The following is a 27,419-nucleotide window of genomic DNA, read 5'->3' on the forward strand; positions in this document are numbered from 1 at the left end:
TACAGATTCATTCATTAGTCTTTCCACGTTGTTTACTCCTCTTTTCCTTTCCTTTTTAAAATCACAACTGGAGATCAGTTGCCTTTGCGGTCTCAATTGTGACGCAGCGCGTTAAGCTGTGGGACCATGCTAAAAGAAAGTTTCCTTTTTTAGTAGTGATGCATTAAGATCGCAAAATAAGATATTTTGAATGCGCTCATAATATTCTAAATTTAAGTAATCACTAAAGATAACAAGATTCTAAAACTACTTGGCCTTCAATCCCAGGTCCATGCATGTGGTAGAAACTACTGAGCATTTTTTTTAAAGAACCAAGCTCATTAAATTAGCCAATGTGAGCATATACCAGATCTGTCTTTCCCAAGCTGGTGCTCTACAAGTGTTTTGGATGAAAACTGCCATCAGTACCAACCAGCACTGCTGTCCTAGATAAATACACCTTTCTAAGTTAACATTCATAAGGTAGTTTTAAAGCACATGCCCACCTCTGAAGAATTTACCATATTTTTCGCCCTATAGGACGCACTTTTTCCCCTCCAAAAATGAAGGGGAAATGTGTGTGCATCCTATGGGGCGAATGCAGGCTTTCGCTGAAGCCTGCAGAGCGAGAGGGGTTGGTGCATACCGACCCCTCTCGCTCTCCAGGCTTCAGGAAGCTATCTACAAGCCGTGGGAGAGCTGCGCAAAGCCCGAAGCCTGGGGGGCGCTGAGCTCAGCGCCCCCAGGCTTCAGACTTCTCGCAGCTCTCCAGAAGCCGTGGGAGGGCTGCGCGAAGTCACGCAGCTCTCACACGGCATGTGGAGAGCTGCGAGAAGTCTGAAGCCTGGGGGCGCTGAGCTCAGCGCCCCCCAGGCTTCGGGCTTTGCGCAGCTCTCCCACGGCTTGTAGATAGCTTCCTGAAGCCTGGAGAGGGTTTCCTGAAGCTTGTGGAGAGCTGTCTGTTCTGGGGGCTGGGGTCGGGGGAAGCTCGGGCTTCCCCCGCCCCAGCCCCGCGCCTGGGGGGAAAATAATTTTTCCCCCCCTTTATTTCCCCCCCCAAAAAACTAGGTGCGTTCTATGGGCCGAAAAATATGGTATATTACCGTATTTTTCGCACCATAGGACGCACTTTTTCCCCTCCAAAAATGAAGGGGAAATGTGTGTGTGTCCTATGGTGCGAATGCAGGCTTTCGCTGAAGCCTGGAGAGTGAGAGGGGTCGGTGCGCACCGACCCCTCACGCTCTCCAGGCTTCGCGGACCTCTTCGCAAGGAGCGGGAGCACTCCGGCTCCTTGCGGAGAGTTGCCAGCATGGCGAAGCCTGCGCGCGCTGAGCTCAGCGCGCCCAGGCTTCGCGGACCTCTCCGCAAGGAGCCGGAGCGCTCCGGCTCCTTGCGGGGAGTTGCCAGCATGCCGAAGCCTGCGCGCGCTGAGCTCAGCGCGCCCAGGCTTCGCGGACCTCTCCGCAAGGAGCCGGAGCGCTCCGGCTCCTTGTGGGGAGTTGCCAGCATGCCGAAGCCTGCACGCGCTGAGCTCAGCGCGCCCAGGCTTCGCGGACCTCTCCGCAAGGAGCCGGAGCGCTCCGGCTCCTTGCGGGGAGTTGCCAGCATGGCGAAGCCTGCGCGCGCTGAGCTCAGCGCGCCCAGGCTTCGCGGACCTCTCCGCAAGGAGCCGGAGCGCTCCAGCTCCTTGCGGGGAGTTGCCAGCATGGCGAAGCCTGCGCGCGCTGAGCTCAGCGCGCCCAGGCTTCGCGGACCTCTCCGCAAGGAGCCGGAGCGCTCCGGCTCCTTGCGGGGAGTTGCCAGCATGCCGAAGCCTGCGCGCGCTGAGCTCAGCGCGCCCAGGCTTCGCGGACCTCTCCGCAAGGAGCCGGAGCGCTCCGGCTCCTTGCGGGGAGTTGCCAGCATGCCGAAGCCTGCGCGCGCTGAGCTCAGCGCGCCCAGGCTTCGCGGACCTCTCCGCAAGGAGCCGGAGCGCTCCCACGGCTTGCAGAGAGCTGCCTGTTTGCGGGCTGGGGTCGGGGGAAGCTCGAGCTTCCCCCGCCCCAGCCCCGCGCCTGGGGGGGGGAAATAATTTTTTCCCCTTTATTTCCCCCCAAAAAAATGGGTGCGCCCTATGGTCCGGTGCGCCCTATGGTGCGAAAAATACGGTATAAACTGCCCCTTGCTCTGCCCTGTAATAAATAATAATAGTGTTGTTAACTGCAGTTTGTTAAGGGTGCTGGGAGTAGTAGCTCTCTGACAGAGGCTGTGTGTGCACCATAAATTTAAAGCACATGATTATGCCCAAAGAATTCTGGGAATTGTAGTTTATCCTTTACAGAGCTACTCTTCCCCAGCACCCTCAAATGCATGTTATATATGCAGCTGAAAAGAAAGAAGTCATAAGATCCTTTTGCAGGTTTGGGAGGTCTGAGTCACACTTTTTTCACGTCAGCCCTCAGGCATAGCACCCTTTATGTTTGTGGGCTTAATGATCACGTACAGAAGAGTGCCCGCAAAAACGAGAAGCAAGCCTCAGACTGAGGCAAGGTAAAGGGAGTTTTTGCAGAGTCAAAACGAGAAAAAAAAACCTGTAACATGTTTCCATAAAAACTTCACGCTTTAAAGAATTATTATAGGAACCTTCCAAAATCTTTCAGGAAACCTGTAAACCAGAGCTTCCCAAACTTTTTTCATGTTGGTGACACACTTTCTAGATGAGCAGTTCAGTTTTACTAGCAAACCGGAGGTTAAACTCACTCGTTTTCAGCCCTGGGAGGAGCACGGGGAGCGTTCGCATGACATACCTGCACACTGCAGCCGACACGTGTCGCAACACAGTTTAGAAAGCTCATTTGTAGACCAACATATTTTATGCATCATGTCTGTTTGTTTCTAATTGCTGCCACAAAATACCCATATTTTAACTTTTCGAGTACTAAATTTAAACAACAGCTGCACACAAAGGAAACCTTTTGTTCTGTTTTTGTTACTGACGCTTCTCCTAGATCTCCTGCTGTCATATTGTAAGGCCAAAAGGTTCTGGGTGGCCTCCTAACCCCACCCAACCCTCCCACTATTTGCCGAACTGTGTATTATGCAGTTCACACAAGACCCTGCAAAATAACCAGTGCATGTGATAACCCACCTGGGAACTCAATTCATGTTGAAAGCATTGAATACACTGGGCCTGCAACTTGAACTCAGTTTACATATACAGTGGTGCCCCGCAAGACGAATGCCTCGCAAGACGGAAAACCCGCAAGACGAAAGGGTTTTCCGTTTTTCAATGCGCTTCGCAATACGAATTTCCCTATGGGCTTGCTTCGCAAGACGAAAGCCCATAGGGAAATCTCCAGGGACCTCTTTTAAATGCTGGCGGTGGGGAGCAAAGCCTTTCCCCCCCCCCTCCGGCCTTCAGAAGAGGTCCAGGCCATTCCCTGTTCTCCATTGATTTATTCCCCCCACCTGTACACCCAGCAGGTTTTCCTTGTTTACTGGGCTCTGAGAAGGTCACTAATAAGCGGCCAGAGCCCTCATGATGCCCTTCCCAGAGCCCTGTAACTGAACAAATCAGGCTTTTCTATCGGACATAGTGGAAGGTACTAGCCACAGTACCTCTCCATCATGCAATGGGATTTGGCAGCCCAGTGATTACATGAGCCAAAATGGTAAAAAGAGTGGATATTTAAGTAATGCTAAATATTTTCAACATATTCTGAATTTGCGGGGGGGGGGGGAGTTGAGTTCAAAGGAGACCAAGCAAACATGCTGAATGAAAACCAAACAAGGGGAATTGTTACAAGAGGGAGGCTTGTTCATACTTGGGCCTCGAAGGCTTACAGGGAGACAAGAGTGCTCTTTATAAACATGTAAAGAGATCTTTAAAAACAGACAGGTATCAATTATCTTCCTTGGCCACCGCGAACAGAACAAGTAGACATCTGAAGCTGAAGACAGAACATTTCAGGTTAAACATTAAGGAAAAGCTTTTTGAACAAGCTGCGAAGGGATGTTGTGCAATCAACAGGGCTTGGAAGCTAATCGAGTCTGGACTTGACACCTCTTTATCAAGGACGATGCAGGGAATAATGAATTTCATCCTGCCTTTGTAGAGAGGAATGAGCCAAAGAACCAAATATCTTTCAACTGAGATAACTATCTGATTTGTATGTATCACACATTCATAATTATCCTTTGGACGGGACCTTAATTGGAACATAGGGAGCTGCCTTAAAATGAATCACATGCAGCTCTCGGGTCTTCTCAGCCCTTGGGCTTCCCCCAAGCCATGCCTCTCCCCAGGCCACACCCCTTTTCCCTAGGCCACACCCCGGCCCTGCCCCACCCCACCCACTTCTCAAGAGCTTTTGCCTGTCTGGAATGTGCCCTTGAAGCATGATGGTGCCTCTTGCTCACCTGGAAGAATGGAGGTGTGCATTTATAGAACCATCTGCTTTTTGTGTGTGGTTGAGACACTGCCTCTTTGACAAAGGTGAGATTCTCATCCATTGCACCACAGGTTGGATGGAGGCTAGCAATTAACACAGCCTGCTGGGTTGGCCCTCCTATAGCGTATAAATTTATTTTCAATTAGAGTCCAGTCCTAAAAGCCAGGTCCATTGGATTATTACACTACTCTGAAATTCAGGGGAATGGACTTTAAAGGCCAGCCATTGCCAGCATGGCAAGTAACTCTGCAGAGCCATGCTGTTGCCATAGATTTGGTTGGCATCAAAGCCCTGGCAATGACCACTCTTGGCAGATGTGGATGTGCAAAATTGTATCATGGCACAAAAATATGGATGGGTGGAAGACTGAAAGATAGGGCAGTGCTTCCAGATTTCCGAAAGCTGAGAAATACCGTATTTTTCGCTCTATAAGACAACACTTTTTCCCTCCTAAAAAGTAAGGGGAAATGTGTGTGCATCTTATGTGTGTGCTCTTCGGGGCAGGGGGAGCCTTCATCCTGCTGCCCTGAAGAGGCTTTGCACGGCTATCTCAGAAGCCAGAACAGCAAGAGGGATCGCTGTACAGTGATCCCTCTTGCTGTTCTGGCTTCTGGGATTCAGAATATTTTTTTTCTTGTTTTCCTCCTCCAAAAACTAGGTGCGTCTTATGGTCTGGCGCGTCTTACAGAGCGAAAAATACGGTACTCTTTTTTTCTGAATTAAAATGGGAAGCTTGCTTCCCCTTACTCAAAATTCAAGTAGATGGATCAGGTAGCAGGTGATGTGAAGACCATGTCTGAGGCACTGAAGAGCCACTTCCAGTCAGAGTGGACAACAGAATAGACAAATGAACAAATAAGACAACTACCATGTTCCTACTTTTTCATGGCACACTAGCGTGCACAGCTTAGGAATTACTCTTAGAGACTGTTTAGGGTGTTTTGTCAACAGACCACATGAAAATCATTTCTGCTGAGGGTGTGCTGAGGCAAACCAAGGTGAATTGAGTAATGATACCGTGTTCCTTGGATTGCACCATTAACAAGATGCCGTGAGTGGGATCAGGGACCCTCTAAACTTCCAAGTCACTTTGTGGCCTTGCCTTATCCAGAAAGTTAGATGCACAAAGTTTTTTTCCATCCCTTTTCTGAGAAGTTAAACCAGACTCATTAAACCAGACACTAGCATTCAAAAGGGGACGGAGTAAAGAGGAAAAGAAGGGATCTTTTGCTTTGGTGGACTGGTCTAGTTTTTATCCCCAGTGAATTATTGTCACCCAAATAACACATCTAATTGGAACACCACAGAGCGGATCCAAAACAGACACAAGGTGAATCTTGTGTTCATGGCACACCCTTAGTTTCTAAAAAGCTGTCTCCACATGCACGGCACAGATTGCACCCAGCAGGCAGGAGACCGGATCTGCCATCGTGGCAACCAGTGCAAGTTGTTCTGTGTGCCATCGCAGTTTTGGATTCCTTCAGGGTTAGGGTGTTAACGTAATGCATTTGGGCGGGGGGGGGGCAAGACAGTTTTTACAAATAATCAAAGGTCATTGCAACACGTGTCGCAAGTGACACCCCAAAAAAAGCTGAGTGAAGCTATAAAAACAATAGATTTCAAATTTTATTTAAATATTCCCTGCGCCTCCACCTTAAAATGATTTGGAACAGTAAGGTCTCCTTGTCTTGCAGATCCTGGGATGTGGGCCAAAGTATCTCACACAGAGAGACAGTATATTGTACTTTAAAATGCTGTGACTGATGCGGTGTATTGTATACAAAATGTTGGCCCGACAGCCCACTTCCCTTTTTTGTTGTTGCTTAATTTCTTACACTCTATATTTTATCCATTATTACACACGAACCCATGTTGCTGAGCGTCTGTTTGTTTTAAAAAATGTCCTTCGGCACCTCATTCTTTTATACGCTGATTAAATAAAACACTGTAGGCAGCTCAAGCCAATGTAATAATCTGTAGCTGTGGTTTATGTTTCAAAGATAGATGCTTCTGGGATTGTTAATACGCCTTAAAAATTATTGCTACTCCTCATTCTCTTGCAAGGCTGATGGTTAAAGGAACAGGGCTTGTTGCTTGTGGCATCACAAGGAATATCTTGCTAAAGTAAACCCGCCCCCCCCCCAAAAAAAATTGTTTTAACCTTCCTATGCACAGATGACCCTGTAGGTGCATAAATATATACATAGAAAAAAACAATTTCCTTTTGCTCTTGTTAGTTCATATTTCATGCATGTTTTGTACAATAAAAGGGTTCTGTAGTGTTTCAACACAGATACATGGACACACACGCAATGTGAATGTTTAACTAGAAGAGTTTTGGAATCATTTAGGCTTCAGTTAACATTAATGAGGGGCAGGAAACCACTGTAATTAAGTTATTGCAGGGGTTGCATTAAAATTTTTGATTTGTTTTTGGCATCCGTCTGTCTCTGGAAACACTGCAAGAGTGTGCCTTCAGGGGTGAAGTTAAACAATCGGAGTGTTAAGAGTGCCTGCTTTGGGAGGAGAGACATGCTTTATTGCAGGTTATATTATAATTTTGATTATAGCATTGCTATTCCTACTTTATGTTGATGCAGGATTTCAGATAAGGAGGTGTTAACGCTTCAGTATTTTTTATTCATGTATCCAGAAGGTATTTAGTGAAATGGAAAACTGCAGGAGGGAGATATCAGGAGTCCATGGCCCAACCTTGAAGTGAAATGCAAACTATGCCCCCCCCACTTCTTTGCTGGATACAGTGATTTGATATATTGGTTTCTTAAGTAACTATGTTGTGCATAAACCATAGTTTCCTTTATTCGGATTAAAAAACAGGAAACCGTAGATTGTTCTCTACAAACTAAATGGTTTAAACCAGAGTTTTCCAAACTCTGTGTCGTGACACGTTAGTGTGTCGGCTGTAGTGTGTAGGTGTGTTGCACGAACGCTGCCGGCGCTCCTCCCAGGGCTGGAAGGAGGTTAGTTTAACTTCTGGTTTGTTAGTAACACCGAATTACTATGTCACAAAATGATGCATGTCTTAAAAGTGTGTCACCAACATGAAAAGTTTGGAAAGCTCTGGTTTAAACTTTCTCCCTTCAAGTGTGGAGAAAGGGGGGGATTTGTTGTTCTGTTTGAATTAGGCCTCTAGTACCCCATATAAATTAAAATTGAGGTCCTTAAGACCCCAAATACCATCACTGTTATAAATTTACTCCTGCACAATAAGCTATAAACCTCAATATAATCTTGTAGCACTTGCGTCAAACAGGAGTCATTGCCAAATATATCTGATACTGGATTGTGGTTTAAAAAAGAAAGGAGCCCTTTGACCACAACGTCAGGTTAGTAGTGTTTTGCATCACCGCAGAAAAGTTAAAATGTACTTGCCAAATCTACGATCGCAATGCATTTTAAAAAAATGTACATTGCATGTTGAATTTCTTTTGGGGGGGGGGTGTTGCAAAAACCATTTCTTTAGGGATAGCCTTTTAGACCTCTCTAATTATCTTCCTTTTTGAGGGGGAGAGAGTCCACTTGGCTATTAGTATGAAAGGCTGAGTGTTTTTGTCAAGGGCTTATGGCTTTGCGTCTCTGAGGGGCTGCATCTTAAGTAGCCATTTGGAATGGTATTGGCCTTTCGGCGGGGGGAGCGAGATGCAGCATGCTTTGAAGGGGCTCTCAATGAGCCAACGAAAGATTGTGCAGGCGTGCCCACATTTAATCCAGGGCCTGCCTGCATTGATGGTTAAAGCTCTGGGAAAGGAAAGGGGTTGCACCAGAAAAATAATCAAAAGGCTGTAGCTTTAGTACAACGGCCCTGGAGTTGAGTGGCTGTGTTTTCTCTTGCCTAAGCTGCTTGATCTGCTTGCCTGATTTTCATGTCACTCCATTTATCACATTGTACGTTTATGGTGTGTTGTTCTTAGTAGCCTTCTTCAAAAACTGTGCATTGGTTGTAGTTGGGAAGTTAGTGAATATCTGTTTTGCTTTTTACCAGTTCCCTTTCCCCCTGGCTTTTCTCCATTTGAGTCGCCACTCAACCGACTCGGTGCTTCTACAATCTCAGCACTTGAGAGTTTGTGTATAGGGCTGTTTTAGCTCTACATCCAGTTTCATCCTAAGGGAGACGAAGGCTGTAGTCCTAACCCCACTAACCTGTGAATAAGCACCATTGAATTCAGTAATACTTGTGAGTTGACGTGGTTAGGACTGTGCTGCAACTGGTCGTCGTCCCCACCACCACCACCAGTAATTCAGTAGCTTATAAAGATACAACTGTCTCATTCAGATTTCTTTTTCTGGCAATGGTTTCTGTTAATGAGATCCTCTGATGTTTGGGTGGAACATTCTCAAGCAGAGGGTAAGAAAATGAAATTCGATGAAACTGTCATACATTGGGTTGCAGGTAACTCCTGGATGCTGCTGTTCATAGAATCATAGAGTTGGAAGAGACCACAAGGGCCATCAAGTCCAACCCCCTGCCAAGCAGGAAACACCATCAGAGCACTCCTGACATTTGGTTGTCAAGCCTCTGCTTAAAGACCTCCAAAGAAGGAGACTCCACCACACTCCTTGGCAGCAAATTCCACTGTCGAACAGCTCTTACTGTCAGGAAGTTCTTCCTAATGTTTAGGTGGAATCTTCTTTCTTGTAGTTTGGAACCATTGCTCTGTGTCCGCTTCTCTGGAGCAGCAGAAAACAACCTTTCTCCCTCCTCTATGTGACATCCTTTTATATATTTGAACATGGCTATCATATCACCCCTTAACCTCCTCTTCTCCAGGCTAAACATGCCCAGCTCCCTTAGCCGGTCCTCATAAGGCATCGTTTCCAGGCCTTTGACCATTTTGGTTGCCCTCCTCTGGACACGTTAGCTGTTGCCAAGAGTGCTTGCAAAATCAAGATTCAAGTCAAGGGAGGAAGTGGGCAAAGTTTGCAGAGTTCTAAAGTGAGAAGCACTGATTCTTCATCTGTGCTGGAAAAGAATGGAGATGAAGTCTGGGCAGCATCAGGTCAATCACAAGGTCCCATCTGAAACTTGCAGGAAGCAATGTCAAAGGCTAGCTGAGGTCACTAGCTAATATGGGGGTGCAAACTATGGTCTAAACCATCAAGCCTTTTGGGCTTGCCAGTTGGAAGGTCGGCAGTTTGAATCCCCTCAATGGGGTGAGCTCCCATTGCTCTGTCCCAGCTCCTGCCAGCCTAGCAGTTCGAAAGCATACCAGTGTGAGTAGATAAATAGGTATCACTGCATCGGGAAGGTAAGAAGCATTTCCGTGCGCTCTGGCACTCGTCACAGTGTTCTGTACGCCAGAAGCAGTTTAGTCATGCTGGCCACAGGATCCAGAAAAGCTGTCTGCGAACAAATGCCGGCTCCCTTGGCCTAAAGCGAGATGAGCTCCCCACCCCTTAGTTGATTTCGACTGGACTTAAGCATCCAGGGGTCCTTTACCTTTACCATTACTAGCTAAAAAAGGAATCTGCCCACCTATGAGGCTGGAAAGGAGTAAGAATTGAAGAAGGGAACAAAAGTCGAGCATCAGCGATAGGACGCAGACACACAGAGCAAGACGAAGCAGGGAGAGCTGTCCTGCGCCTCTCAGCTGATCAACCCCCAAATGTGCCTCCAAGCTGGTCACCCGAATGCGCCGTCCAAAGCTTCCTAGAGCGAGGAACAGAGAGCAGCACTGCGCCCCAAAGCTGACCTGTAAATGCGCCTTGGAATAGATCGCTCACGGAAGCCGGCAGAGAGGCTGTGAACACCGCCCACTGTACCAAGCCCAGAAGGAACGGCAGACAACACGGGGAGCAGAAGAGATCCAACGGAGGAGATCCATGAGCAAGGAAAAACAGGAGCTGTTAAATAATTATCTAGGGGATAAGGATTCATCAAGAAAGATGTTTAGAATGATACCGCATAGGGAAATGTTCCCTGATACCAAGATGAGGGATTCTATGGAATGCAGATAGAATTGATAAGAATAATGATCTGTTGTGACCTTGACGGAAGCATACAATAGATGAGCCTTCTTGTGTTTTGGCTCATCTTCCTCTTTTTTTCTTTTTCTCCTCCTCCTCCTCCTTTTTCTTTCCTTTTCCTTTTTTCTTTCCCATAATGGCTTATGTTCTATGCCATGTACTTGGATTTTTTTTATAGTTTTTTAGCTTTTTTCATTATTATTATTATTAGTAGTAGTAGGAAGGATTTTTCTTTTGTAATTTTGGTTGTTTATATTTACAGTGGTACCTCGGGTTACATACGCTTCAGGTTACAGACTCTGCTAACCCAGAAATAGTACCTCGGGTTAAGAACTTTGCTTCAGGATGAGAACAGAAATTGTGTTCCAGCAGCGCAGCAGCAGGAGGCCCCATTAGCTAAAGTGGTGCTTCAGGTTAAGAACAGTTTCAGGTTAAGAACGGACCTCCAGAACAAATTAAGTACTTAACCCGAGGTACCACTGTATCTGTATTTGTTTAAAGCAAAATAAAAGTATTTTTCTTAAAAAAGAAAAGAAAAGGAGCTGGTGAGAGAGGAAAGAGGAGATCTCCCGGCTGCATCCCATTTTAACTGAGCGGGCCACGCCTCCAGACCAACCGGGTTGGTCAGCCTGGGCATGACACAGCCAGAGCCCCCAATCGCACAGGGCTGACCACACCCCTGAAGGGGTCTTGAGTGCCCGCAACCCCACCTCCTCCTTAAGGCGGAAGTGGCTTTGCTCAGGGGAAAGGACTGCAGGCTACTCCAGAAGTATTACCCTGCTGGGAACTGCTTGGATCAATTGGCTGTCTCAGAGGGTGGAGCATTGCAAGATGACAATGCCGTCGTATCACAACCCCTTGATGAGCAGCATAGTTTCTGGAGCAAAGTTCCCAGACGAGCAGTCAGTCAGGGTCAAATCTGCTGGTTCAAGCTTTGGGATCCCTGACTCAGTGACTCGAGCAATTGCAGCGCTCCTCTGAGCTCTCTGGTGTGAACACTGATCTCCTGAGTATGCAAGATTCATTGGGGGGGGCGGGGAGGAGCCAAAGGGATGAGCTTGGGAATATTCTCTTGACTTGAACGGGCGAGCCTTTGCAAGTGAGGGAGCAGTATATGCAGGTCAGAGGCACCCTCACTTCCCAAGGAGTTTTCTCTTCCCATCGGCTCTTTCTGTCGTCTCTCAGCATCCCAATGGACCCGAAACAAGGTTTTGTTGACTGTATTCTCCAGGGAGGGAGTAAGAACAAAAACAAATTGTATGCATTTCTGGCATGTTTGCACATGAGACCTATTGTTCGGGGCCTTTTGATGTCAATTTCAGATTAAATTCTTGTGTATGCTTCATACATTCCAAGGAGACTCTACTCTTTTCCTGCCCTTGTGTTCTGCTTAGGCATTCCCATAACACAACACAGTGGCCGGATCTAATCTTTCGTCCATTATGGTGCCAAATATGTAGTTGCTACAATACGGGGGGGGGGGGAATATAAAGTCATTTCATTTGTTCAAATAAAGCTTTTAATAACGTTTGTGTGTGCGCTTTCCAATGGTGAAAGCCCCCTCCTCATTATCCGAAGAAATCCAGGACAACTGGAATCCACGTAGCACCAAAATGGTTGCTGTGTTGTCAAGTAAGGGTTTGACATCCATTAAAATGCAAACATGCCTCTGCCCCCCAAAACTTGGCTGTACAATATTCCTAATTGGGTGTTGCTCCCTTGGAGCATTTCCCACATCAAAATGACACACACACACACAAACACACTTTCGCTACCTAGCCCCCCCCCCCGCTAGTCTTCACTATCCTCCCCAAGTTTCCCTCATTGGGGAGAGGGCAACAGATGCTGAGGTCTCAGTGCCAAACAAGAGACATAATAATAATAATAATAATAATAATAATAATAATAATAATAATAATAATAATAAATTTATTTATTTATTTATTATACCCCACCCATGTGCACTCTGAGTTGCTCCCAACAGAATATTAAAAACACGATAAAACATCAAACATTAAAAGCTAAACAGGACTGCCTACAGATGTTTTCTAAAAGTCAGATAGTTGTTTATTCCACAGGGAGGGCGCCACTACCAAGAAGGCTCTCTGCCTGGTTCCCTGTAAGCTCACTTCTCGCAGGGAGGAAACCACCATAAGGCCCTCGGAGCTGGACCTCAGTGTCCAGGCTGAACGATGGGGGTGGAGACCCTCCTTCAGGTATACTGGGCTGAAGTAGTCAACCACAAAGCCAAGCGCGCCCCCCCCAGAAAGCCAATGGAAGCTGGTATGAGCAGGCCCATTACTTATCCCCCCCCCCATTTATCTTCTCATTTGTCTGATATTTTGGGCAACCTAACGAAGTTTCACTTCATCTGTGTTTGCATACTGCGCTAAACCATGGTTTAGTGTGATGCGCTTGAGCTGGAATGAGCCCAAGCAAACGTCAGACTTGTGCAGTCCCCACGCCTTTCTCACATAGCCAGGAGAAGGACTGGGCAGCATTTACGTTCTGTTTCCCTTAAACTCAGCTTGTCATAATGTGTGAACTGGGGGGGAATGGTTTACAATTAGCTGTTTGAACAAGCCAGTTTCCATAAACCATGGTTTGAAGTTGGCCTGGAGTCAGTGGCGAAACTGCATGCTCTGGCACCAGGGGCGGAGAGCAGGCGGGGGCATGGCTGGTGCGCATCCTGGGGGCGTGGGGGGCGTGTCAGGGGGCGGCCATGACAGTACCCCCCTCCCCGATGGGGCCGGGGGCAGTGCGCTCCCCCCGCCCCCCGTTCCTCCGCCAGTGCCTGGAGGTAGTGATAAGCCCCAACCCCCCAAGTTCACAAGGGCTTGCCACTTTTAAGGGAAACTGAAAGTTAATTATCTGAAGCCTAGTTCTCTCAACCGCCTTAAATATCTGACAGTAAACAAACATTTCCAATTTAGAACAAGAAAACCCCTTTCCTCAGTGTTCAAGGAAGCTAAACTATTAATTGAACTAACAACTAATTTGGCTTTTTGCAGAGACTTTTTGTTAAGTTTCACAAATCTTCCGTGTTTCAACGTTCCCCGTTGTCTCAAGATGGCACAGAAAGGAGACAGTTGTAATGAAAACACTATTCCATTCAAGTTTAATTTGATCTTGTTCCTTAACTTTGACAGCTTGGTTCTGATTGTTCCATCTGTTCTGTGTATGTCTTTAAGTGACTGAAATGGGGGGGGGGGGATAATAACCCATTCTTCAGTGAGTTGACACATGCTACTTCGTTTTCAAGTCCTCGTTATTCTCTCTTTCTGCCTCTTTGTTGGAATATAAATTCTAATTTTGTGAGCCTTTTGAAAATGTATTACTCGTAGTATCCAATCATTATGGCCGTGATAAAAAGCAGGAACACATATTAAAAACCCTTGAGAGGCACATAACTCCTTTGTGAGATCAGAAATGCAAAATTTCTGAAAACTATGCAACCATTTATGGGGAGAGTATAGCCCCTCCCCCCATCTTTGAGAGAAGTTGAAATATTGGCAATAATTTCTTTCTTATGATGCATAAACTTCCTTTATTACTTTGTTTGCTTCCCCTAATCCCAGACTGCACTCCGAGACTTAAAACCTGAAGATCTTCTGCATTCTACAATATTTGGAAATGCTTTTTCCAGCATCGCCTTAAGAGTGTTGCTTGCTTAGCCATCCAGTCAGAAGCAGCAGCAATGTTGCAAAATTTCATTTTAAAAGCCTTCGTTCCTCATTCCGAAAGAGAAAATACTTCATCGGATGGTTTTAACCCTCCCCTCGAAATTTCGCATTTGACCATTTCTGGCCCGTCTATGTGTGGAAAATATTTTTCCTAGCTTTTTCTCAGGTTCTGTCATTGGCTTCTCACTGGCCATTGGGGGCAAAACGAGACAGGATGTGCCTCTTGCTGTGGCAATATTCATGACTTCCTTTCCAAATGTCCTGCATCCCTGAGAGATACTCTGCAGGCTACCTGTTGTGTAGGAAGGCGACATGTTCGTAGGGCAGTTGCCTCTACCCCTGCTTGCACTCTGCAGAATTCAACTAGAATCATAAGCAAGCAAATTGTATTGCTTGTGTTGACACCCATTTAATTCTGGACAGCTTGGGGGACCTTTGGGAGAGTGAATGGACTGCAGTTATTAGAGACCCTGATTCATGCATGGTCAGGTCCTTAGGCTATTAGCGATTTGGCTCATAGAAAGCAATACCCCATGTCATAGTGGGGGTTTTTTATAAGGAAAAAACACTGGGGGGGAAACACCCAAAAATAGCCTTTGGGAAACAGATAGAAGAGGCAGAACGGGGGAGGAGGGAGGAAGCAGAGGAAATAATATCTTTGAAGTGCAGTGCTATGGAGGCTGCTTTTAATTTTTATTAGGGGGTGGTTAATTTTAATAATATCAGACATAACCACATTTCACATTGTGCAAATCTCACAGATGAAGAATTAAAGACAAGCTTTCTCAGCACTATGGCATTGTATAACTCCTTGATAATCACCTCTCTCTTTTATGTTCTCCGTAAACCTTCAGTCGCCTTGAACAGATTCCTGGGTCTTTGAAACAGGGCAAGGTATCAGTCAAAATTAATATTCGGTAGTCAACAAGTTATCATGGAACTCTAATATATACATCAATTAACAAATATGCTTGACAGTTAGTTGGCATTAAATCCGGCTAGAAAAACCAGGATAAAATCTCTTCCATATAAAAAGCATGGAAAAAATTTGTAAGAAGCTTTATACCTCCAAATTTCCAAAGGGAAATGAGGAAGAACAGGTTGTGAGGGTGGAATTTCGTCAGCCCTTCATTTTGTCCCATCTGTGCTTGGGGAGGAAAGTCGCTCTGGGCTCAGTGGATCTTACTTTTATGTAGAGTTTTATGACTGGGCTGGGTTTTGCATAGATCATGTCACCCTCAGATTCACAATTATTTGTCTGCCTTTCAGAAACTGCCATAACTTACACTGAACCCATATTATAGGGAGAGGAAATGTGTGTGTGTGTGTGTGTTGCTCACAGCATAATTTGTGTTAAGTGTCGTAGCCTCCAGTTCTTAGCCATTTTGCATGTGCAATGCTTTTAGGCCTTTTAGACTACTGGTGGAGGGCTTCTTGAGATTGACAAGATAATTCCAAGGCACTTAGAATTGGTTATGGGATGTTATTTAGAGTCAGTTGGGGAAATGAATTTAGAAAGACGGAGAAAAGGAGAATATTAAAAGCTTTCTATAGCCTCAAATAGTGTATACCTCTTTGAGTTTTCTTACAATCACGCATTGTGTACATTTTATGAATTTTGATTGTTACTTATTATTAACATGTGATAGGGAACAATTTGATTAATGAGATGAAGCTTCTTGATTATTTAATTCTTCTGTGATTATTTGCAAACCTTTTTGACTACAACTGTCTCTGATGCTTTCTTGTCTCTGATGTAAAATAACTGCCAGAACCACTTGCCCATCTTGATAATAAGTTTCTGATCACTTCTGTGCGTCAGAGCGATGGCACTTGCTCCAGAGAAGTTTCGCAGAAATCAGCAAAGATGGTCCCAAATGACTAATTGACACGCCAGTCATACATGCGCCATTTCTTTTGTTGATGGCAACTGCTTCAACATGCCGAAAATGTTGGCGGTCTGGCATATGATGGAAGTCTCAAACAACCAAGCCTCTCTGTTTCATACCCTATAAGATGTACTGATTGTATAAGAGTTGGGGGTCTTTATGCAGCCAAGAAACGATATCACTAGGCACAAGGGAATTGCAAGGTCTGCAGAAAAAGCATGAAAATATTTAGGAAAAAGAACCAGGGGCAGCTGCTTGGAAAAGCCATCCCACGAGGACGGAGCATGCTCAGTGAGCATGGAATGCTGGGAGCAGGAAACAGAAAGGCGGAGTCCTGGAAGTGGGTGTGGCTGACCGGAACCCTGGACAGGAGCCACACCATGACATTTTCTTGCAGTCCCACTTAGGGTCATTATAACTTATCATTTCCATCTGCCCCCAGTAATATTGCATGCCATGTGTCCAGACGACTTTATAGCTTTCTACCTGAGTTGGTGTGCGGAAACATAGAGGCGTGCCAGAGACTTATCTCCGAAATTAGATTATGAATTTAACAACTGTGTCCTTAGCTTGTGTTCTTGTGGCTAGCTCATCCTGCCTTCCAAGGCCAAGCCCCTAAACCCATTAAAGCCTAGGGATGCCTCCTTGCTTGCAAGTGCATTGATCTTGTGCTTTTTTCTCCTTCCTCAGCGTGGCCATCCTGATCTTTAATACTTCTCGGCGGTGCTTTGTTGTGGTGAAGCAGTTCCGTCCAGGTAATCCCCTTTCTTTGCTTTTAGTTCTTGCTCTCCAATGAAGCACAGCTTTTGAGGGGCTTTAGCAGTAAAAAGCAGGTGGCCCTTTGAATACCTGTGGCGTAATATTTTGTGACGGAGATGGGGGAAGATGCACTAGCCTTTCTGGTGAATTGTAGAATCATAGAATTGTAGCCTTGGAAGGGGACCTCAAGGGCCATCTACTCCAACCCCCGGGATTGCAGAAATCTTTTGCTCAATGTGCGGCTCGAACCCATGACCCCAAGATTAAGAGTCCCATGCTGTACCAACTGTGCTATCCCAGGACAATAGGGTGCACTACACTTACAAACATGCTTTAGTCTCCCTAGTCCCAACCATTCAGGCTTCGAAATGAGTGACCCACTAAAGAAAGCAGCTGCCTTTTGCAGAGTGCTTGACAGCTCAGTTGGTTAGAGCCTGGTGCTGAGAATGCCAAGGTTGCAGGTTCGATCCCTGTATGGGACAGAGGCATATTCCTGCATTGCTGGGGGTTGGACTAAATGATGATGATGACGACGACGATGATGATGATAATTTATTATTTGTACCCCGCCCATCTGACTGGGTCTCCCCAGCCACTCTGGGCAGCTTCCAACAAAGATTTAAAATACATTAAAATGTCACACTTTAAAAACTTCCCTAAACAGGGCTGCCTTCAGATGTCTTCTAAATGTCAGGTAGCTGTTTATCTCTTTGACATCTGATGGGAAGGCGTTCCACGGGGTGGGCGCCACTACCAAGAAGGCCCTCTGTCTGGTTCCCTGTAGCTTTGCTTCTCGCAGTGAGGGAACCGCCAGAAGGACCTCGGCACTGGACCTCAGTGTCCGGGCTGAACGATGGGCATGGAGACGCTCCTTCAATTATACTGGGCCACGGCCATTTAGGGCTTTAAAGGTCAGCACCAACATTTTGATTGTGCTCGGAAACACACTGGAAGCCGATGTAGGTCTTTCGGGACCAGTGTTACATGGTTTCGGCGGCCGCTCCCAGTCACCAGTCTAGCTGCTGCATTCTGGATTAGCTGTAATTTCCAGGTCACCTTCAAAGGTAGCCCCATGTAGAGTGCATTGCAGTAGCCCAAGCAGGAGATAAATAGAGCATGCACCACTCTGGCGAGACAGTCCGCGGGCAGATAGGGTCTCACCTGCGTACCAGATGGAGCTGGTAGACAGCTGCCCTGGACACAGAATTGGCCTGATCATCAGTGGACCTTCCAATTCTAGGAGTTTCCTTGCTTTGTTTTTGTTCACCTGGGACACCTCCCACCTTTTTGCAACAACTTTTTAAAAAGGACCCCCACTCTTTGGGCCAACTCTAATCCTTTCATGGCAGCCTATATGTAGGTGTGACCTACCCCTTATCCCCACGGCATGGCAGATTCCATCTGCTTAATTTATATATTGCCAAGCTGCCATTAAAGGCTAAGAAGCAAGGCCGATAAAAAAAAGGTGGCCTTCCTGAAACAAAGGCTTCTCGTCGCAGCAGCCTGCCTTTTGGCAGTCTGCACGCCAACATAGACCGGATCAACCGTGCAGAATCCAGCGCTTTGTGTTTCCTTTGATGGTATTACATGGCTCTTAGCATTTCCTTTAGGAGAGTATTACCGCAACAGCTGTTTCTAGATTAATGCAAAAGGTCTTTTGCAAATTCCACTCCGCAATCCACTCCGCACCGGGCGGGGGGGGGTTAGTATGTGCTCAAAAAGGGCTTTCTCAAACAAACACGCGTGCTTTTCATAACTCTGCCGAAACAGCAGCTGAGTTGACAGGCTGAAACACTCGTCATTGCGCACATGGTACATCATGTACAGCCCAACATCCCAGCGAGTATCAATGAATCCTGTGAAATGTTGGCTGGTAAACAGAAGCTGCCTTGAGACAGAAGTTGCTCCCAAAAGTAGAAGTAATGCTGGAGGGGGACGGGGAGAGAGGTCTTGCAGGAATCTAACTTTGTAAATCATGCAGGGTCTCTCCTCTTCTGCTAATTAGTACTAATTGGATGTCCACACACAAACTTATTTTCAAACAACACAGCACAGTAAATGCACCAGGGACTTCTAAGTGCAACTGTAATAACATGCATCTTATAATAAATAGATAGATGCCGGAGGTGTTTGATTGGTGTGATGGCTTGACTATCTCTTGTTAAGATAAGGTGAGTGCCAGAGTCTTACATTTTACCTTTCCCCTCCTCCCTCCAGCTGTCTACATGTGTGAGATGGAGCGGCTCTGCCCTCAAGTCTTTGAACGTGAAAACCAGGAGAGCTGGTGCCCTCTGCCAGGTCACTTGCCTGCTTCAACGGGAGTGACCTATGAGCTCTGCGCTGGCATTGTAGACAAGCCAGAGCTGTCTTTGGAAGAGACAGCTTGCATGGAAGTCTTGGAAGAGTGTGGGTATGAGATCCCTACAGCCAGCCTGAAGAAAATTACTTCGTGCAGGTAAGTCAATCTGGGCTTGGTGGCTTTCGGAGAGCAGCTGGCAGGGTAGACCTTGATGAAATCAGACAAGGCAAACATTACCCGAACATGCTGTTAGTGTGGGAATGTTAAGGATAGTAGGAAAGGATCTATTGAATAAGTATTATCCTTTCTTCACTGACGCTAGTAAGTGATTTAGCAGGGCAGATTCCCCTCAATGTAGCTGGAAGCTAGTTTGCAGATTCGTTTGAATCTCTTAGTTGAGTTTCTTTCCTGGTGTTCCCTTTGATCGCTCTTAAAAGAATAAAGACACAAGAGTCTTTCTGAGTAAAGTAACAAAAAGTTTACTCACGTTTCCGTTCACGATTTGATCCCTGAAAGGCAGGCTTTACTTAGTAGTTACACAAAGAAACTGTGAGTTCATCTCATATGGAGAATGAACTCATGTGCTGCTGGCTGAGGGCCAGCAGACAGCAAAATGACATTAATAGAACAAAATGGCTGCAGGAGAGCAGCATGGCAACAAAAGATCAACAAGCAAGTGAAGACAGAACTAGAGACTAAGAAAATGGCTGCATGACTTGGCTCTTTTATGGAGTCAGCCAGAGCCTTGCCCATCTCCCAGGTCACATGCAGGGGGAAGATGCTCCAGACCAGTGGAACAGGAAGTTACTCTGACTGGATGTCCCCCTGCCTGTGTCCACTTTAGGGAAACAAGGAATGTAGCATTTGACTGCACCAATGGATTACATCCCACACTTAGGTCCTCTGACAACCCTTTGAGCCAGATCATGGGCTTGTGTTCTTTAATGCTCTCCACCATGATCTCTCAAAGGTCTCTGGCAGAGATCTTTCCTCGCCCTGCTCCTGAGATCTTTCTTTCCCCCTTAATCTGGAGATCTGAAAGACTGAACCCAAGACCTGCAGGCTAACTGTGCTATGCCTCTTCTCCAGTCAGATAACAGCCATCCTAAGCCCAGCTAAGTCATCAACAACCACCATAAAACAAACAAAATAGAAAGCTGGAGAAGGCAATAAAAGCTTTGACCCTGCCTCAATAGTAGCCTGACAAGGGAAGCCTTTACCTGCCTTCACCTGTTGCTTCACTTCCTTGGGGGTTGAAGAGGAGGTGGATTGCAGAGGAGAGATCATATCTCTTCCTGCAATTAGTTTGCGGGAAAGTCTAACCATGCCCACCTAAGTTCCAGAGAAGTTATTTCCCCTTTTGTTTTTTTTCTACAAAGCTGCACAAAGTTACTCAGGGCTGAACTAAAATGTCACGTTTGACACGGCTCCACCACTGGAAATAATAGCTCCATCTTGTGTCCCCTTGTCCCACTCCCATAGAGCATGAGACTCTTAATCTCAAGGTCACGAGTTCGAGCCCCACTCATGTTGGGCAAAAAGATTCCTTCATTGCAAGGGGTTGGACTAGATGAGCCCCGTTCTCAGTAGATGGGGAAATGATGTGGGGGAAACTACCTGATATGGGGCATTTTTTTGGCACAGACACAATCACACTGTTGGATATATAACAACTATTCTTGTCCCCTTAACATCTGGTCATTTTTTCTATATTATTATGATTATGATTATTAGCCCAAGACCTCTCCAGTCTTACCTACTGTCCGAGTGGATTGGAAGAATGCAGTGCAGGAACAACAAATCATGCAGAGACACATCAGGCAGCCTCCTTAGAGAAAGTACACTGAGCGCTTAGGAGAGTTGCATTTTCAATTTGTTCATTCCACACAGCCCACCGGTGTGCCCCAGCAGATCATTTAGGAATTACTGGAGTGGATCATTTTCCAACCCTTGGGACATTACATGCTGATTTAAATCAAAATTATTAGATGCAATTTGGGATACGTTTTGTAATCCCAACTATTTTAGAAGGATTTAAAAAAAAAAAAAAAAGCACATTGAAATTCCACCAGAACAAAGAGGGGAAGCCAACTGTGTGTATGCAGAATGCGTCTAGTATTTGGAATTAAGGAAATGTCAAGAATTAAATAATCTAAAATGAAAATGTGCTCAGAGCCTTCTGCCTCCCCAGATTGCAGCTTTGTGGGGGGGAAGCATCTGTTCCGCTACTTGGAGATGCATGTCGAAATGTATGGAGAGTTGGGACTTTCAAAGAAAGGAAAACTTTATTTGCTTTTCCTCTTGACAACTCTATTGAAGTGGACACTGACATGCTTTAAGAAAGAAGAAGAAGAAGAGGGGCGGGGGACTGGGAATTAAATTCAGATCCACAGCTGTCAATCCTGGAAAATGTCATTTCCTGCTGGATTAAGGAGCTTTTGCTAGGGGGAGGAGAAGAGGAACAGAGGAGCTGTCTCTTACAACTCCTCGGAGCCAGATTATGCGATTGGTTTCCCAGATGAAAAGGTGCTTTCTTTGGTGTGAAAGAGAGGCTGCAATCCTAGGCCTGCTTATTTAGGAATAATCCTCACTGAACTCAAGGGGGCTTACTTCTGAGTAAACAGGCTGGGAATTGCCCCCCCCCCGGCATTTGTATTATCATTCCGTCAATGTTATTTGGGGGGGGGGGGATAATTATGGCTGCATCTGGGTTTGCTCTCTTGAGGCAAAGAGAAGAACAGGACGTCCTTACAGAGATTGGTGACAGACAGAAGAAGCAAGACTGCACCAGTCACAGCCCCCTCCCCTTTTACCCAGACATTTGAGTTTTGCCTCCCTCTCTGCCAATACCTTAGGACTTGGAGGGTCACTTAAATGGCAGAGTCTATGTTACGTTCTGCGTAGGGATGGCTGAACCGGTCACAGAACCAAAATCACAGATTTGTAGAGTTGGAAAGAGGCCACAGGGGTCATCTAGTCCCACCATAGCTGTCAACCGTCCCTTATTTGACGGGAAAGTCCCTTATCCCAGCGCTGTGTCCCGCTGCTGTCCCTTATTGATGATGTCCCTTAAATTTCCTGGGTTTCAAAAGAAGCAGCTCCTCTCCCTCCCTCCCTGCCGGCCAGGGAGGCTCCAACTGTGTTGCTTGGCTGCGTTGCTCACCCAATAAGGAGTCTATAAGAATGACTGGGGGGTGGAGCTTGCATGCCTTGTGCCTGGCCGCGTTGCCTGGGGACTCACCTTTGCTCAGCGCTTCCCAGCGGAGAGGTGACGGTGTTTTTCCTTGCTGCATCCCCTTTGCCGGGTTGCTGCGCTGTGGGAACCACTGCTTGAGGCTTCGTTTGGCTGCTGGCTGGGCTTTCTGCCTTTGGCTCGGAGGGGCTCAGAAGTTGAACATACCTGTGCTGGGAAAATCCCATATTTTGGCTGCTGACCTCTTATTTCCGAGGCTGCTGGTCCCTTATTTTCAAACCTGTAAGTTGACAGCTATGTCAATGAATCTTTTACCCAATGTGAGACTCGAACCCACGACTCGAAGATTAAGAGTCTTGTGCTCTAATGGCCCTCAGGGTCAGTTCCTCATTTTTCAGATCTTAAAAGTTTTGTTTGAAAGAACATAACATGAAGTGGACGTAACATGAGGTATGGCTGTAGTAATAATAATAATAATAATAGTTTTCATGGAAAGTCATCACCATTTTAGTGCAATTTCCCCTGAGCTAATGTATGTCTGTAGACCGTTTTCACTAATATGAGGAATGGCAAGCAGAAAACAGTTTACTATCCAGAAGTTTCTTATCTAGCACATTTCCCAGTACATTTCCAAGCCCATTTCAAAGTGCTGGTGCTGACCTTTAAAGCCCTAAACGGCCTCAGCCCAGTATACCTGAAGGAGCGTCTCCACCCCCATCGTTCTGCCCAGACACTGAGGTCCAGCTCTGAGGGCTTTCTGGCAGTTCCCTCACTGCAAGAAGCGAAGTTACAGGGAACCAGGCAGAGGGCCTTCTCAGCAGTGGCACCCTCCCTGTGGAAAGCTCTCAAGGAGATTCACAGCTTTTAAAAGACATCTGAAGGCAGCCCTGTATTGGAAAGTTTTTGATGTTTTACATTTTATTATGTTTTTATATGTGCTGGAAACTGGCCAGAGTTGCTGGGGGAACCCAGCCAGATGGGTGGGCTATTATTATTATTATTATTATTATTATTATTATTATTATTATTTCGGACATATGGTTTCACTTCATTTGTTTTTAATTTTGCCAATGGGGTCTTTTAATGTTTTCCCATAAAAAATACAGTATACTGGCCATACCTGGTAGAGTTAATGTTGTCTCATGCTGTACTCTCCATGGTAATCTTCGCATAAATACAATTTTAACCTTACTGCTCTGGTTAATGGCCACAGTACAATGACATGCTTTGTAATTAGAGGGAATCACCTGCCAGTACACCTGTCTGCAGATAGCATAATATAATATAATTTTGTGTCAATTGCTTCTATTCTTTGTGTGTGTGTTTTTCCTGCACCTGCTACTTATAACCTCAGAACTGTGTAAAGGTCCAAATCAATTACCTTGGGAAATTACCTTAATCGCTCATCAGCTTACCCATTGTGTGTGTGCACGGAATTGGCGTGCAGTACAAAGAGCGTCGTGATTTTGGATTTGCTTATAAAAGCAGTATAATACGTTCCTCAGATGCCACATAGTGCATTTGCTTGAATTTCCTTTTATTAATGAATCGATTTCATAATTTGACTGGAGGGTTTGTATGCTTAAAAGCACAGGATGATCAATAAGTGTCAATTTTTGAACATGGATTCAGAAATGTAAGAGTAGATTATTTCACTATAAATATTATTGATTTATTATTTATTAAATTTCTATACTGCCCTTCATCTGAAGATCACAGGGCAGTTCACAACGTAGAAATACAAAATGAGAACACAAAATTAATTGAAATAATGGATGACAAATAAACCTATTGCATCATATATCTGGATGGAGAGAGATAGAGAGTATCTCACTTGGAAGAGTGGCAGAACTGTGATGGATTAATTAGCAGCAACATTTTGAACTGGAAACCCCAAGACTGTGTGTTATACGAACATATATATATCAGTTCAGATCAGTTCAAAAGCCCATCTAGTAGCCAGTCTCAGGGGAAGGTCCACAGCAGCACCTCTGCAAATGTTACTGAACCTCTGGCTGGCATGACTAATAATCTTTTGCAGACGCTCCCTCTATGAATTTCTCCCACCCAAGTTGGCGGGCATCGCCTCATCCAGTTACAACAAATTCCATACCTTTAAATCCTGCATTCATTTTGTCTGTCCTGAATCTGCTTCAAATTAATTTTGTTGGAGGAGCTAGGGAGAAGATTTTTCTCCCTTTCATTTGACACCATGCATAACTTTATAAAACTTTATCATCTCCTTCTTGGCTCACCAGGAACCCCAAAATAATGTAGCATTTCCCCAGAGGGGAGTTCCTCCAACCACCAGATCATTCTGACCACCCTTATCTGAACCAAGAAGAAACGCAAGGCTGCTGTGAGAATGGCAACCCTCTGCCTTAACCCAGCCAGCTGATTTCTTCATACAACTTCATTTCTTCATACAACAAGGAATGTCTCCACCCCCACCGTTCTGCCCGGACACTGAGGTCCAGTGCCGAGGGCCTTTTGGCGGTTCCCTACCCCCAATAAAATATTTGAGGGGGGCCCCCAACTGATGGGCATTGCCATTCAAATGGTGTGCATGCGCTACATTGGTCAATCAGTTACGTTGGATGGGGCTTACCTGCCCCCCCCACCCCAATATTTTATTCATGTTGGCACCCCTGCAATAGATATTTGGGAACTGACTGTTTTTGAGGAAAGTGCTGGTGCTGTAATGTTTATATTGTTATTGTCTGTGTTTTTAATGGATCTTTTTATGCTATTTCAATTCTTAGTGTTTAATAAGCTGGGTGTAAATGTGTAAGCTGGATGGTAATAATAATAATAATAATAATATACTACAGATTACAGAAGTGCAGGACTGCCATTCAGCAACATCCTGTGTTTCTCACACTGTGTCATTCTGCTCTCAGTTGCAGAGTGCCCCTTACAGTGGTGCCTCACAAGACGAAATTAATTCGTTCCGTGAGGCTCTTCATATAGCGGTTTTTTCGTCTTGCGAAGCAAGCCCATTGACAGCTTAGTGGATTAGCGCTATTAGCGGTTTAGCGGCTTTTAGCGATCAGCAGTTAAGCGGCTTATCAGCGAATCAGCTGATAAGCAGCTTAGGGAAGGGGGGGAGGGGAAAAAAACCTGCAGAAACTCGCAATACATTTTCGTCTTGCGAAGCAAGCCCATAGGGAAATTCGTTTTGCGAAGCGCCTCCAAAACGCAAAACCCTTTCGTCTAGCGGGTTTTCCGTCTTGCGAGGCGTTCGTCTTGCGGGGCACCACTGTATTTTGACAGGTGTTCAGGTAAGGTTTCCTTAAATATATACTGGTTTCTCCCCTCTCTCACCCCTAAAGATCTGGCGTTGGTGTGTCAGGATCAAAGCAGACCTTGTTTTACGCCGAGGTAACAGACGAGATGAAAGCCGGCGAAGGAGGAGGCCAGCCACAAGAAGGGGAGCTGATTGAGGTGGTGGAAATACCTCTGGAGGACTGCATGAATTTTGCATTTGACGAAGCTCTCCCTAAAACCATGGGCTTCATCTTCAGCTTCATGTGGTTCCAGACCAACGTTGTCCCAAAGCTGCTAGAAAAAGAATAACCATTACTGAGATTTCTGGAGGGGTGAGGTTGTGATTTTTTTATTTCATTTAAAAAAACAACAACCATCAAACCATTTATAAGATTTTTCCCCCCTTCCTGAATGTATATATTTCAGGAAAGAGTCGCAAAAATAGGAATGGAAATTAGGAAACTGCTGCTTTCTTCCCCCTCACCCCGGGCAAAGCGGGCGTTAAGCATTTGACATCATTTGCAGCTGCAGACATAAGTCCTCGCCCACCATTGGCAGCGAGTCTTGACAGCCATGAGTTCCTTATTGACTGGTTGAACGTAACGCTGGACAGCATAGAAGCTGCGAAGGCTGGGAGAGCAGAATCCTAATTTGCTAGGACAGACACGCATTTGCAGCAGCAGCTGTTTGGGGAGGGCAATTTGGAATGACAAAACGGTGAGGAAGGGAAGGATTAAGCCCTTGCTTCCCCCCCCTCCCCTCCCCGCCCCCTGGCCTCTGTTTCATGCACTGCAAGAGGGTCTTTTATTCGTTTTTTTAAAAGGTCCTTTGGATTACTCTACATATACATGCATGTAATGTTTAATTACGCCGTGCAAACCCCGCTGGCGGGAAAAGCATATTAAAGGATAGAGCAATAACCGCCACAGGCACCCCCTTGCACTCCAAAAGTTTGACTTTTGGAGTAAGAATTACTAGCCTTTCAGATGACACATGAAAGCACACACTTCTGCATAAGCCGATGATCTGGCTGTCCCTCCCCATTGGGAGGAGACTGGCGCAGAGCTGTGACTCACGCAGGGATGCAATGAACAGCCCCCACGGAGAGAAGGAATTCTGCTATGTCTCTGCAAAGGGAGATGAAAGCTCATTGGAAGGAGGCAAGGGAGGAGCACTCTCTGTGGGCAGTCACCCTGGCTTTGCTTTAGGGTACCAAATGTGTTTTGTCTTCTCATCGATGAGCCCTGGTCCAGTTTGGGAATTGCTGAGTCAAAGTTGGCTGCTGCAGAGGAGACCAGTCAGGGGACCGGATATGGCTGGTGGTCTCTGTTTTGGCCAAGCCACACATACCTGCCATACACCCAACTTCATATATGACATCGGTTAAGGACGGGGCTTTGCTAGCGCCATAGATTGGCATCACACACAACCTCCTCGATCTGTGCTTGCTAACCAGCTGGTCGTTGGTTGCTTTGGAAGCTCTCCGCAGCCCCAGGGTGAACACTTCTCCAGTGCCAAGCACAGAACTTGAAGGATGTGCTTAGCACTCTGCAAGTTGCTTCTCGCACACCCCAAAATGAGCTGGTTTTGGGGTGCCTGGGAAACGCTGCACCCTTTGAACTTTGACAGGAGTCACAGTTGACATCATTTGATTGACAGGCATGTGTTTCCTCCCACCTATCAAAGTTGGCCCACAGGCATGGGAGAGATAAAATCTGGCCTTTGGACCAAGAAGGACCAAGGTTCTTCTGTGCCCCTCGGGAGTCTCTCCTGGCACTTGTATTGTGACCTCAAACCCGATTGCAAGTTGCACCGGCTTCTCTGTGACAGCTCTGCCAGCTTACCATATTTTTCATTCCATAAGACGCAACTTTTTCCTCTTCAAATCTAAGGGGAAATGTCTGTGCATCTTATGGAGCGAATGTGTAGTCCATG

General features: G+C 45.9%; 1 protein-coding gene across 1 annotated transcript in view; it reads left to right on the forward strand.

The window, feature by feature from the left end:
- Positions 1–26,420, forward strand: part of NUDT14 (nudix hydrolase 14) — a 52,854-nt gene extending 26,434 nt beyond the window's left edge. The window contains exons 3-5 of the mRNA XM_081915362.1: positions 16,657–16,721; positions 18,943–19,180; positions 25,550–26,420. Coding sequence (XP_081771488.1) covers positions 16,657–16,721; positions 18,943–19,180; positions 25,550–25,793 — 547 coding nt within the window. The 3' untranslated portion in view covers positions 25,794–26,420. The remainder of the gene's footprint in view (positions 1–16,656; positions 16,722–18,942; positions 19,181–25,549) is intronic.
- The last annotated feature ends 999 nt before the right edge of the window (positions 26,421–27,419 follow it).

This window comes from Podarcis melisellensis (genome assembly GCF_964234715.1).
Source record: "Podarcis melisellensis genome assembly, chromosome: 1".
Lineage (NCBI taxonomy): Eukaryota > Metazoa > Chordata > Lepidosauria > Squamata > Lacertidae > Podarcis > Podarcis melisellensis.